General features: G+C 65.8%; 1 protein-coding gene across 1 annotated transcript; it reads right to left on the reverse strand.

Annotated features, from left to right (window-relative positions):
• Positions 1-181: 181 nt before the first annotated feature.
• Positions 182-12,160, reverse strand: LOC137461574 (ankyrin repeat domain-containing protein 35-like). The gene is given in 14 exon segments (XM_068171267.1): positions 182-285; positions 419-484; positions 577-666; positions 2,229-2,796; positions 2,873-3,860; positions 3,968-4,131; positions 4,632-4,738; positions 4,847-4,917; positions 5,035-5,092; positions 6,730-6,794; positions 9,002-9,090; positions 9,222-9,301; positions 9,303-9,353; positions 12,043-12,160. Coding segments are annotated over 14 exon segments (2,496 nt in total). The 5' UTR covers positions 12,082-12,160; the 3' UTR covers positions 182-225.
• Positions 12,161-14,252: the final 2,092 nt, after the last annotated feature.

Consider the following 14,252-nt stretch of genomic DNA (forward strand, 5'->3'; position numbering starts at 1 on the left):
AGCCCATTCTGGGTGCTGTGACACCCCCCCCAAGCTCTCCCATCCTGTCCCCTACCACCCCCAAAATCGCCTCCAGGGGGCAGCCCCCTCCAGCCGGCACCTCCCAGGCTGTCCCACCCCCCTGATCGCCCCTCTGAGGCACGACCCCCACACCCAGCGGGACTCAGCCAGGGGCATGGGCTGGGGACAGCTTCCAGTTTAATCCCTGGGGGGGCTCCGGGACGCTCACTGCTGGCTCCGCAGGATCCGCAGCAGCATGGCGTGGACGCCCTCATCCATGAATCCCTGCGGGACAAGAGCTGGGTTTGACCTCCTGGGCTTGGAGTGGGGGAACCCAGCTGGGATATCATCATCCTCATCCCCCTCCCCGACCTCCCCCCCAGTGTCACCCCGAGGCGAGTGGCCCCTGGGCGCCTACCTGGGCAGCGTGGAGCAGGTGAGTCCTGTAGACCTCTACAGTGTCTCGGTGGTTCTTCTGCTGGACCTGGGCGGGGGGAGGAGAGGAGGATGAAGAGGAAGGTTGGGTGGGGGGACGGGGCGGGGGTGGAGGGGGTGGCACTGGGTGCTGGCACCCACCTCGAGCTGAAGCTGGAGCCGGGCGCTCTGCCCGCGGAGCCCCAGGACCTCTGCCGACAGCTTCTCCGTCTCCACCAGCAGCTTCTTCATCTGGGGGTGGGGGTGCAGGGGGGCGAAGCTGGGGTGCTGGTGGGGATCAGCTGCCCTCTTGTCAACCTCCTCTCCCCCCCCCGCCAAGGGTTGGCCCTTTGGTTCCCCTTAGCTCCCCCCTGCAGGCTGGGCTTGGGTGGGAAGAAGCTCCCAAGGTGCCCCTGCCCCTGGGTCCCCAGAGTGGGGTGGCCGAGGACGTCAGGAGGGGGGAGGTGGAAGGGAGGTGGTTGGAGGGGGATGGGGACAGGGAAGCGAGGGGGACAGGGATGGGAAGGGGACAGGGATGGGAAGGGGATAGGGATGGGAAGGGGATGGTGATGGAAGGGGACAGGGATGGGAAGGGGATGGGGATGGGAAGGGGATGGTGATGGGAAGGGGACAGGGATGGGAAGGGGACAGGGATGGGAAGGGGATGGTGATGGAAGGGGACAGGGATGGGAAGGGGATGGGGATGGGAAGGGGATGGTGATGGGAAGGGGACAGGGATGGGAAGGGGACAGGGGTGGGAAGGGGATGGTGATGGAAGGGGATAGGGATGGGAAGGGGATGGTGATGGAAGAGGACAGGGATGGGAAGGGGATGGTGATGGAAGGGGATAGGGATGGGAAGGGGATGGTGATGGGAAGGGGACAGGGATGGGAAGGGAACAGGGATGGGAAAGGGATGGTGATGGAAGGGGATAGGGATGGGAAGGGGATAGGGATGGGAAGGGGATGGGGATGGGAAGGGGATGGTAATGGGAAGGGGATAGGGATGGGAAGGGGATGGTAATGGGAAGGGGATAGGGATGGGAAGGGGATGGGGATGGGAAGGGGATGGTGATGGGAAGGGGATAGGGATGGAAGGGGATGGTGATGGGAAAGGGACACTGGATGGGAAAGGGATGGTGATGGGAAGGGGATAGGGATGGGAAGGGGACAGGGATGGGAAGGGGATGGGGATGGGGATGGGAAGGGGATGGGGATGGGAAGGGGATAGGGATGGGAAGGGGATGATGATGGGAAGGGGACAGGGATGGGAAGGGGACAGGGATGGGAAGGGGATGGGGATGGGGATGGGAAGGGGACAGGGATGGGAAGGGGACAGGGATGGGAAGGGGATGGTGATGGGAAGGGGACAGGGATGGGAAGGGGATGATGATGGGAAGGGGACAGGGATGGGAAGGGGATGGTGATGGAAGGGGACAGGGATGGGAAGGGGATAGGGATGGGAAGGGGATGGTGATGGGAAGGGGATAGGGATGGGAAGGGGATGATGATGGGAAGGGGACAGGGATGGGAAGGGGATGGTGATGGAAGGGGACAGGGATGGGAAGGGGATAGGGATGGGAAGGGGATGGTGATGGGAGGGGTACAGGGATGGGAAGGGGATAGTGAGGGGAGGGGAGGGGTACAGGGACAGTAATGGGGACAACACAGTGACGGGCAGGGGACAGCGGCGGGAATGGTGATGGGACAGGTCCCCATCCTGACTATCCAGTGTCCCAGGAAGGGGTTGAGGATGGTGATGGGAAGGAGACGGTGATGGGGACAGCGAGGGCCAGCGTGCCAGCCGCCCCTCACCTTGCCGTCCTTGTCGCGGCAGGCGGTGGCCAACTGCCCGGCCCGTGCCCTCAGGCTGCCCAGGCTCCGCTCCAGCTCCTCCGCCTTCTCCCGCAGCTCCTGAGCTTCCCTCTCCCTCTCCTCCGCCCGGGCCAGCGCCGCCTCCGCCGCCCGCTTCTCCTCGGCCGCCGCCGCCTGCCGCCGCTCGGCCTCGGCCGTTCCCAGCTCCCGGCCGCGCAGGGCGGCGGCGGCGGCGCTCAGCCGCTCCAGCAGCTTTGGCACCCGGGGCCCCGCCGCCACCGCCGGCCCCAGCTCCTCCGCCAGTTCCCGCAGGGTGCCCTCCAGCTCGCCCAGCAGCTCAGCGCCGTCCCCGGGGCTGGCGCCGTCGGCCTCCATCTCCGCCACCAGCTGCAGGGCTTCGTGCTGGGACCTCACCAGTCCGTCCAGCTTGTGCTGCAGCTCCCGCAGGATGCTGGCCCCGCTGCCCCCGGCCGCCTCCCGTGCCCGCTCGCCCAGCCCGTCCCGCAGAGCCGCCAGCTCCCGCCGCTGCCCCCGCCAGCCTCCGCCGCAGCCTCGCCGTCTGCTCCTTCTCCGCCGCCAGCCCCCGGCACGGGGCGGCCGCCCCCCGACCTTCCTCCTTCCCCGGTTGGGAACCGGAATCCTGCTCCCGCAGCCCCCGCAGCTCCTCCCGGAGCCTCTCCCGCTCCCGTCCCAGCCGGGCCAGCTCCGCCAGGAGCGTTGCGTTGTTCTCCTTCAGCTCCGAAATCTCCTTCTCCAAGCTCCCACCCTTCTTCTCTTCCTCCTCTTCTTCCTTCTCCTCTTCCTCTTGGCTTTTCCCGGCCGGTGGCGGCTCCGTGCCGTTCTCCAGGCACCGTCCCGGCGCCGTCCCGGCCAGGGGCCGCAGCGTGGCCAGGAGGAGCCGGGACCCTTCCAGCATCTTGGCATGGGTCTGGTCGGCACGGCCCAGGGTCTGCTCCAGCCCCACCACCATCTTCTCCCAGGTCACCAAACTCCTCCGCACGGCCTCGGCCGACACCACCTCGTAGTGAAGTTTGCTCCTCAGGGCTTCCTCCACCTCCTTCCTCAGCCCTTTGCTCCTGCTCAGGGCGTTCGCCTTCTCTGCCCTCATCCTGGCACACTCGGCGCCCAGCCACGCCAGGAACGGTGCCAGCCCCGGCGCATTGCCGCCGCCCCCATCGCCGGCATCACCGCCCCCACCATCATCATCCTCACCACCACCGCCTTGCCCCTCGGTTTTGTCTCCTCCGCCCCCTCCTTCCTCAGCCTCCATCCTCTTCCTCAGCTCGCCCAGATACTGTGCCAGCAGGGCCAGGCAGGCACCATCCTCATCCTCATCCTCATCCTCCAGGCGGTGGCCGGTGGCGGGGCCGGGCAGGAGCCCTGCCAGCTCCCGCAGCCTCTGCCGGATGCCGTCGCTGGCGGCCGCCAGCCGCTGGCACTCCTGAGTCTTCCTCTCCAGGCGCCGCTGCAGGCGCCGCACCCGGCGGGCATCCCGCTGCTCTTCCTCCTCCTCCTCCTCCTCCTCCTCTTCTTCCTCCTCCTCCTCCTCCTCCTCGCTGTCGCTGCCCGCGGTCCCCTCTCCCCTGCTTCCCACCGCTGGCACAGGGTCCCTGGCGCAGCCGGTGCCACTCTCTGCCAGGAGGAAAAGAAACAATTCCCTTTGCCCCCTTTCTGTTGCCCCCCCAAGAGTGACCTCGAGGAGGGGGTGGCACCGGCGGGGGTGGGGGTCGGGGTCTCACCTCCGGCCTTGCCACGGGCACGGCGCAGGAGCCGCCGCAGCGCTCGGTTGGGGGTCTGCCAGGCTCGGTGCCAGCTGTGCCCATCCCCTACCGTCGCCCCATGGCTCAGCAGCAGCTCGGCCGACTCCAGGCTGCCCTGCTCGCAGGCCAGGGCCAGCGCAGTCCTAGGGTGGCACAGGGGGACACGGTGCCAGGGGGGCACGAAAGCACAGTGGCATGGTGCCACCACGGCATGGGGGCACGGGGGCACGGGGGCACATCAACATGGTGGTAGGGGGCACGGTGCCATGGTGACACAATGACAAGGTGGCACAGTGGCACGGTGGCACAGTATATGATGGCACCGTGTGGCATGGGGGCAGGATGGCAAGGTGGCAGAGTGGCATGGGGGCACGATAGCAAGGTGGCACAGTGGCACAGGTCCTTCCCCACCTCTTTCCCCACCTCTCCCTGGGGTCCCCTTCGCCTCCTGGGCACAGAGCCCCCCCCCCCGACCTGCCCTTCCATAGGGGACCTCCACGCTCCCCATGGGGCAAAGCCACCAAAGCCATCCCCACTCCAACGCCCCCGGGGGGGTCAGAGCTGAGCCCCCCCTCCCCCCCCTTCCCTGTGCCCCCCCCCCAGGTTGTGCCACACGTCCCCAGGTGCCCCCAGGACCACTCACTTCTGGTCCTCATCGGCCAGGTTGGGGTCAGCTCCCCTCTGCAGGAGCTGGGCGCAGATGGCAGCGTGGTTCCTGCGGGCTGCCAGCATCAGGGGGGTCTGCCCGTGCTGGGGGGGGGGGACACACAAGGGGTCTGTCACCCCCTGTCCACCCCCCATCGCCCCCTGCCCTCTCCCCGTCCCCCCCCAACCCCCCCCCTCCTGCTCCCCACTCACTGCGTCGGTGGCATCCAGGAGAGCTTCGTGGTCGCAGAGCAGGAGGACGCTGGAGGCACAGCCCGAGGAGGCTGGGGGTGGGGAGGAGAGGTCGTGCCGGTGTTTGGGGGGGGTCTCATCTGTCCCCCCAGTCCCCTCCAACCCCTTGTTCCCCACCCCCGGTTTGGGGACCCCCCCCCGGCACTCACCAGCCCAGTGCAGGGGGGTCCGGTTCTGCCCATCCACGTGGCCCTCGTTGGCACCGTACTGGGGGGGGAGGGAGGGGGACACACACACAGAGGGCAGGGGACAGGAGCCCAGGTCCCACCCTGCCCCCTGCTCATCCTCATCCTCACCCCTGGCCCCAAGCCACTGTGCTTGGTGCCCTATCTTCATCCCCAGCTCCATCCTCGTCCCCTTGGGTTCCCTGTTCCCATCCCTGTTCTCCTCCTCACTCCTGCTCTCGTCCCCACCCCTGTCCCTCTCCCCCTCCTCATCCCCAGCTCCATCCTCATCTTCCTCTGCATCCCCATCCCCACCCCTGGCCTTGTCCCCATCCCTATCCCTCTGCTCATCCCCAGCTCCATCCTCAACCTCTTTTGGGTCCCTGTCCCCACCCCTGTGCCCCTTCTCACCCCCATCCCTGTCCCTGTCCTTATCCTTGTCCCCATCCTATCCTTGGCCCTGTCCCCATCCTTGTACACATCCCATCCTTGTCCCCATCCCTGTCCCTGTTCCCTATCCTTGTCCCTGTTCCCATCCTTGTCCCCATCCTTGACCCTATCCCTATCCTTGTCCCCCTCCCTATCCCCATCCCTATCCTTATCCCCATCCCTATCCTTGTCCCCATCCCATCCCTGTCCCTGTCCTTGTCCCCCTCCCTATCCCCATCCCATCCTTGTCCCTATCCTTGTCCCTGTCTCTATCCTGTCTCTATCCCTGTCCCCATTCCATCCTTGTCCCTATCCTTGTCCCTGTCCCTATCCTTGTCCCTGTTCCCTATCCTTGTCCCTATCCCTATCCTTGTCCCCATCCCATCCCTGTCTCTATCCTTGTCCCTATCCCATCCCTGTCCCTATCCTTGTCCTCATCCCTATCCCTGTCCCTCTCCTTGTCCCCATCCCTGTCCCTATCCTTGTCTCCCTCCCTATCCCCATCCCATCCTTGTCCCCATCCCATCCTTGTCCCTATCCCTGTCCCTATCCTTGTCCCTGTCTCTATCCTGTCTCTATCCCTATCCCCATCCCATCCTTGTCCCCATCCCTGTCCCTGTTCCCTATCCTTGTCCCTGTTCCCATCCTTGTCCCCATCCTTGACCCTATCCCTATCCTTGTCCCCATCCCATCTCTGTCCCTATCCTTGTCCCCATCCCATCCCCGTCCCTCTCCTTGTCCCCATCCCATCCCTGTCCCTATCCTTGTCCCCATCCTATCCCTGTCCCTATCCTTGTCCCCATCCCATCCCTGTCTCTATCCTTGTCCCCATCCCATCCCTGTCCCTATCCTTGTCCCCATCCCTATCCTTGTCCCCATCCCATCCCTGTCCCTATCCTTGTCCCCATCCTATCCCCGTCCCTATCCTTGTCCCCATCCCTGTCCCTGTCCCTATCCTTGTCCCCATCCCATCCCTGTCCCTATCCTTGTCCCCATCCCTATCCTTGTCCCCATCCTATCCCTCTCCCTATCCTTGTCCCCATCCCTGTCCCTGTCCCTATCCTTGTCCCCATCCCATCCCTGTCCCTGTCCTTGTCCCCCTCCCTATCCCCATCCCATTCTTGTCCCTATCCTTGTCCCTGTCCCTATCCTTGTCCCCATGCTATTCTTGTCCCCATCCTTATCCCCACCCCTATCCTTGTCCCTGTCCCCAGCCTTGTCCCTGTCCCCATCCCTGTCCCTGTCCCTCACCTGCAGCAGGACCTTGACGCACTGAGGCTGGCAGGCGATGGTGGCCAGGTGCAGAGCAGTGCTGCCTGCAAGCGGGGGGAGAGCTGAGCCTGGGGACACCCCAGGGGACCCCACCCCCGCCCGGGGACACCTCCAGGGCCTTGGGGACGCCACCTCACACTGGAGAGACACCACCTGGCCCTGGGGACACCACCTCACCCTGGGAACACCCCCAGGGGACACCCTGCCCATGGGGACACCTCCTCCCCCCGGGGACTCCACCGCCCACTGGGGACACAACCTTGCCTTGGGGCACCCCCGGGGGACACTTTGCCATGGAGACAGCACCTCCCACTGGGGACACCCCCAGGGGACACCACCTCCCATTGGGGACACCCCCAGGGGACACCACCTCACCCTGGGGACACCTCACTGACTCTGGGGACAGCTTACTCTGGGCTCACCTCACTTTGGGGACACATCGCTCTGGGGTCACCTCCCTTGGGGACACCCCAAGGGGGACACAACCTCACTTGGGGACACCTCACTCTGGGGACACCTCGCTCTGGGGTCACCTCACTTGGGGACACCCCAAGGGGGACTCAACCTCACTCTGGGGACACTTCACTTAGGGACACCCCAAAGGGGACACAACCTCACTTGGGGTCACCTCCCTCTGGGGACACCTTGCTCTGGGGACACTTCACTTTGGGGACAGCCCAAGGGGGACACAACCTCACTTGGGGTCACCTCAGTCTGGGGTCACCTCACTTGGGGTCACCTCACTCTGGGGATACCCCAAGGGGACATCACCTCACATTGGGGACACCTCACTCTGGGGTCACCTCACTTGGGGGCACCCCAAAGGGGACACAACCTCACTTGGGGTCACCTCACTCTGTGGACGCCTTGCTCTGGGGTCACCTCACTTTGGGACACCCCAAGGGGGACACAACCTCACTTGGGGTCACCTCAGTCTGGGGTCACCTCACTTGAGGACACCCCAAGGGGGACACAACCTCACTTGGGGTCACCTCAGTCTGGGGTCACCTCACTCTGGGGATACCCCAAGGGGACATCACCTCACACTGGGGACACCTCACTTGGGGACATCCCAAAGGGGACACAACCTCACTTGGGGTCACCTCACTTTGGGGGCTCCTCAAAGGGGTCACAACCTCACTTGGGGTCACCTCACTCTGGGGACACCCCAAGGGGACATCACCTCACACTGGGGTCACCTCACTCTGGGGTCACCTCACTTGGGGACCACCCCAAAGGGGACTCAACCTCACTTGGGGTCACCTCACTCTGGGGACACCTTGCTCTGGGGACACTTCACTTTGGGGACAGCCCAAGGGGGACACAACCTCACTTGGGGTCACCTCACTTTGGGGACACCCCAAGGGGGACACAACCTCACTTGGGGTCACCTCACTCTGGGGATACCCCAAGGGGACATCACCTCACATTGGGGACACCTCACTCTGGGGACACCTCACTTGGGGACACCCCAAGGGGGACACAACCTCACTTGGGGTCACCTCACTTGGGGGACACCCCAAGGGGGACTCAACCTCACTCTGGGGACACCTTGCTCTGGGGTTACCTCACTTAGGGACACCCCAAAGGGGACACAACCTCACTTGGGGTCACCTCACTCTGGGGACACCTTGCTCTGGGGTCACCTCACTTGGGGACACCCCAAAGGGGTCACAACCTCACTTGGGGTCACCTCACTTGGGGACACCCCCAAAGGGGACACAACCTCACTCGGGGTCACCTCACTCTGGGGTCACCTTGCTCTGGGATCACCTCACTTGGGGACACCCCAAGGGGGACACAACCTCACTCGGGGTCACCTCACTCTGGGGTCACCTCACTTGAGGACACCCCAAGCGGGACACAGCCTCACTTTGGGGGCACCCCAAAGGGGACACAACCTCACTTGGGGTCACCTCACTCTGGGGACACCTTGCTCTGGGGTCACCTCACTTGGGGACATCCCAAAGGGGACACAATCTCACTCGGGGTCACCTCACTTTGGGGGCTCCTCAAAGGGGTCACAACCTCACTTTGGGGACACCTCACTCTGGGGACACCCCCAGGGGACACCACCTCACTCTGGGGCCACCTGGCTCTGGGGCCACTTCACTTTGGGGCCAGCTCAGCCCTGCCCTGGGGCAGGAGGTTGCTCAGCCTTTTGCCACCCCCCCCTAGAGGGGACCCAGGGGGACCAAGCCCTCGTCCCCTCCCCTGCCCGGGGGTGTCCCCAAGCTGTCCCCTCGCTCACCGTCGTCGTTCCTCTCATTGACAGGAGCCCCGTGGGCCAGCAGCAGCCTCAGGCACTCGGTCAGCCCCTTGCTGGCAGCCAGGTGGAAGCTGGAGGGGGGGGGACACAAGGCAGTGGCTGCCACCGAGGTCCCCAAATAGCACCCTGGGAGGGGAAGGGGGAGCGCCACCCCCTCCTCCCCTCGTGTGGTGCCGCCAGCCGCCGGGGGAGGGTGACCTACGCGGACTGTCCCAGGGCGTTGAGCTTGGCGGGCCGGGAGGTCTTGCGGGGGGCCAGGGTCGCGACCCTGCCCACGTCCCCCCCTCGCCACCGCCTCCAGCAGCTTCTGGTCCTGCTTGTTCCACGTCTCCACCTAGGCGCCGACAGGGGGCTCCAGGGGGGGCGGCCAGGGGACACGGCCGGGGGGGGGACACACACAAGAGGATGCGGGGTGGGGAGGGATGAGGGGATCCGGGCGGAGACAAGGGGGGCGGGGGGACGACAAAGGGATCCAAGGGGGGGGTGGCGAGGGGATCCAGGAGGGTGCAAAGAGGATCCGGGGGGAGATAAGGGGACCCGGGGGGGTGACAAGGGGATCCAGGGGGTTGAAAATGGGATCCGGGGGGGGGGTGACAATTGGATCCAGGGGGTGGAGAGGGGATCCAGGAGGGTGCAAAGAGGATCCGGGGGGTGATAAGGGGACCCGGGGGGTGACAAGAGGCTCCATGAGGGGTGACAAGGGGATGCAGGGAGTTGAAAATGGGATCCGGGGGGGTGACAATTGGATCCAGGGGGTGGAGAGGAGATCCGGGGGGGGTGACAAGGGGACCCAGGGGGTTGAAAATGGGATCCGGGGGGTGACAACTGGATCCATGAGGGGGCTGTCAAGGTGACAAGTGGCTCCAGGGGGGTGACAAGTGAATCCAGGGGTGAAAATTTGACCCAGGAGGGGTGACAGTGGTGCCGGGGTGGGGGGACACAGTGGCTCCAGGGGGACAGAAGTGGCTCCAGGGGAGGTGACAGTGGCTCTAGGGAAGGGACAGATGTATTCGGGGGGGGTGACAGTGGCTCCGGGGTGGGGGGGACAGTGGCTGCAGGGGGACAGAAGTGGCTCCAGGGGGACAGACGTGGCTCCAGGGGGGTGACAGTAGCTCTAGGGGGGGAACAGATTGATCCAGGGGGGTGACAGTGGCTCCAGGGGGACAGAAGTGGCTCCAGGGGGGACACAGTGGCTCTAGGGGGGGAACAGATTGATCCAGGGGGGTGACAGTGGCTCCGGAGTTGGGGGACAGGTGGCTCCAAGGGGACAGAAGTGGCTCCAGGGGGTGACAGTGGCTCTAGGGGGGGGAAACAGATTGATCCAGGGGGGTGACAGTGGCTCCAGGGAGACAGAAGTGGCTCCAGGGGAGGTGACAGTGGCTCTAGGGGGGGAACAGATTGATCCAGGGGGGTGACAGTGGCTCCAGGGAGACAGAAGTGGCCCCCAGAGGAGGTGACAGTGGCTCTAGGGGGGGAACACGTTGATCCAGGGGGGCTGACAGTGGCTCCGGGGTGGGGGGACACAGATGGCTCCGGGGTGGAACAGCAGCTCCCGGGGGGTGACAGTGGGTCCCGAGGGCGGAGGTGGCACCGGGGCCAGCACCCCTGGGGGTCCCTCCTGCCGACCCGCAGTCAGTGAGGGGCAGGCGTGGGGGGGGGGGAGGGGGGCAGCGCTCTGGGGCTGTGCCTCAGTTTCCCTTCTGGTGGGGCCGGGGGAATCCCGGTGGATTCCGGCCGGGAAAGCTGAGGTGAGGCAGGGGAGCGTGTCCCGGCCTGCGCCGGCCCGGCCGGTTCCGCGGGATCGGGCGGGACCGGGCGGCATCAGCTGAGCCCCGCAGCGCCGGCGGGATGGGGGGGAACCGGCACCGGGGGCGGCAGGAGCCGGGACCGGGAACCGGCAAGAGGATTGGGCTCCGGGAATGGGAACCGGGACCTGGCACCGGGAATGAGAACCGGCAGCCGGATGGGGTACCGGGAATGGGAACCGGGAGGTGGACCTGGCACCGGGAATGGGAACCGGGATCTGGATCGGGCACGGGGAATGGAAACCAGCAGCTGGACCTGGCACCGGGAATGGGAACCGGGAGGTGGACCGGGAATGGGAACCGGGAGCTGGACCTGGCACTGGGAAAGGGAACCGGGAGCTACAAAGAGACCAGGGCTGGGGGCTTGGGGTCCCAGCCCAGTGTAGGGGCACCGGGAATGGGATTGCAGCTGGGACTGGGGTCGGGATCTGGGTTAGGATCGGGATCGAAGCCAGGCTTGCACCTGGGACTGGGATCTGGGTCAGGATTGCAGCCAGGATCAGGGCTGGGAAGGGGATCGGGACTGGGATCGGGATCAGCTTTGCAGCCAGCAGCAGGATCCAGCTGGGATCGGGGCTGGGAATGGGATCGGGGCTGGGAATGGGATCGGGGCTGGGATCGGGATCAGCTTTGCAGCCAGCGGCAGGATCCAGCTGGGATCGGGGCTGGGAATGGGATCGGGGCTGGGAATGGGATCGGAACTGGGATCCGGGACAGCTTTGCAGCCAGCGGCAGGATCCAGCTGGGATCGGGGCTGGGAATGGGATCGGGGCTGGGAATGGGATCGGGACTGGGATCGGGATCAGCTTTGCAGCCAGCGGCAGGATCCAGCTGGGATCGGGGCTGGGAATGGGATCGGGACTGGGATCCGGGACAGCTTTGCAGCCAGCGGCAGGATCCAGCTGGGATCAGGGCTGGGACTGGGATCAGAGCCAGGAGCGCAGCTGGGGTTGGGGTCGGGATTGCAGCCAGCATCAGGGCTGGGATTGGGGCTGGGGTCGGGGCTGGGATTAGAGCTGGGCCTGGGGTCGGGACCGCGACTGCAGCTGGCATCAGGATCAGGGCAGGAAGGGCACTGAGCGCCGCTGGCCACCACGGCAGCACCCACGGGTGGTCGCAGGGCACCGAGACTGGATGTGACCCCCCCCAGGCCAAGCTCGGGGACCCCCTGGGCAGAGCGTGGGGGGTGGGGGGGGGGTGGGGGGCACCGGGACTCACCGCCACCTGCGAGCTGGAGCAGGAGAACATCCGCTTCATGGTGGCAGTGCCAGGGGAGGGGGCAGGCTCGGACACACCCCCCCCGGGACCCCCCGCCCTGGGCGCGGGTGCCGCAGTGTGGGAGCCGCCTGGGCGCTGCTGTGGGTGCGTGGCCTCCGCCCCGACACCTCCCCCGCGCCGCGGGGCTGGCTCCTGCCCGGCCTGGGCTTGTCCTGTCACCACCCCGCCAAGCTCTGTCGCTGTCACACCCCCCCCCCGGGGGCGCCCCAGGCGTGGGCACCCCCGCGAGCGGGCACCCAGCGCCCCTGCCCGCTGAGGACTGACGAGCTCGGCGCAGCCAGCAGGGTGGGGGTGGGCACAGACTCCCGTGCCAGCGCCTGAGCATGGCAAAGGGGGGGGGGACACGACACCTTGGGGGGTAGGGGTGGGCTGGGACCTGAGGCACTCAGTGCAGGGCTGAGACCTGAGACACTCAGTGCATGAATGAGACCTGAGACACTCAGTGCAGGGCTGGGACCTGAGGCACTCAGTGCATGAATGAGATCTGAGGCACTCAGTGCATAGCTGAGACCTGAGACACTCAGTGCAGGGCTGAGACCTGAGACAGAGCATAGCTGAGACCTGAGACACTCAGTGCATAGCTGAGACCTGAGACACTCAGAGCAGGGCTGAGATCTGAGGCACTCAGTGCATGAATGAGACCTGAGACAGTGCATGAATGAGACCTGAAACACTCAGTGCAGGGATGAGACCTGAGACACTCAGTGCATGAATGAGACCTGAGCCACTCATAGCAGGGCTGAGACCTGAGACACTCAGTGCAGGGATGAGACCTGAGACACTCAGTGCAGGGATTACACCCCCCCCAGGCCCCCCACTCCATTAAACCCTCCCCAACCCCTCCCCCACTCCTTACACCCCCCAGCCCCCCCTCATTGCCCCCAACCCCCCCATATTACACCCCCAGGTCCCCTCATTACCCCCACCCCCCCCATTATCCCCCAGCCCCCCCTTATTACGACCCCCACCTCATTCCCCCCAGCCGCCCCTTTTTACACCCCCAGCCCCCCCATTACCCTTCCTCATTACCCCCCCAGCCCCCCTCATTACCCCCACCCTCCCATTACCCCCCAGCGCCCCCCTTATTACCCCCCAGCCCCCCTTATTACATCCTCAGCCCCCCCATTGCCCCCAACCCCCCCATTCCCCCCCAGCCCCCCCTCATTACACCCCCTTATTACCTCACCCAGCCCCCTCCCCATTTCCCCCCCCAGCCCCCCTTATTACACCCCCCTCCATTACCCTCCAGCCCCCCTCATTACCCCCATCCCCCATTATCCCCCAGTCCCCCTTATTACATCCCTCAGCCCCCCCTCATTCCCCCCCACCCCTTTCCCCCCCCATTACCCCCCAGCCCCCCTTATTACATCCCCAGCCCCCCCCATTGCCCCCAACCCCCCCATTCCCCCCCCCATTTCCCCCTTTATTACACCCCCCTCATTACCTCCCCCAGCCCCCACCCCATTCCCCCCCAGCTCCCCCCCTCACTACCCCCACCCATTATCCCCCCCAGCCCCCCCTTATTAGAACCCCCCCTCATTACACCCCTTAGCCCCCCCCATTCCCCCCATCCCCATTACCCCCACCCCATTACAACCCCACCCCCCATTAGCCCCCCAGCCCCTTAGTACATCCCCAGCCCCCCCTCATTACCCCCAACTCCCATTATCCCCCAGCCCCCCCTCATTACACCCCCCTCATTACCGCCCCCAGCCCCCTCCCCCATTTCCCCCCCAGCTCCCCCCTCATTACCCCCACCCATTACCCCCCCGCCCCCCCTTACTACACCCCCCACATTACCCCCCCCAGCCCCCCTTATTACAACCCCACCCCCCTCATTACACCCCCTAGCCCCCCCCTCATTACCCCCACCCCCATTACCCCCCCCAGCCCCCCCTTATTACCCCCCCCAGCCCCCCCTCATGCCCCCAACCCTCCCAGCCCCCCTTTATTACACCCCCCTCATTACCTCCCCCAGCCCCCCTCCCCATTTCCCCCCCCAGCCCCCCCTTATTACCCCCCCTCCCCCCCTCATTCCTCCCCCAGCCCCCCCTCATTCCCCCCCACCCCCCCATAGCCCCCTTTTTACCCCCACCCCTCCCATCCCCTCCCCCCAGCCCCTCCCCCCCATCCCCTCCCCCCCCACCCCC

This window comes from Melanerpes formicivorus, unplaced genomic scaffold, assembly GCF_026170545.1.
Source record: "Melanerpes formicivorus ecotype bairdi unplaced genomic scaffold, bMelFor1.0.p_v2 SCAF_2564, whole genome shotgun sequence".
Classification (NCBI taxonomy): domain Eukaryota; kingdom Metazoa; phylum Chordata; class Aves; order Piciformes; family Picidae; genus Melanerpes; species Melanerpes formicivorus.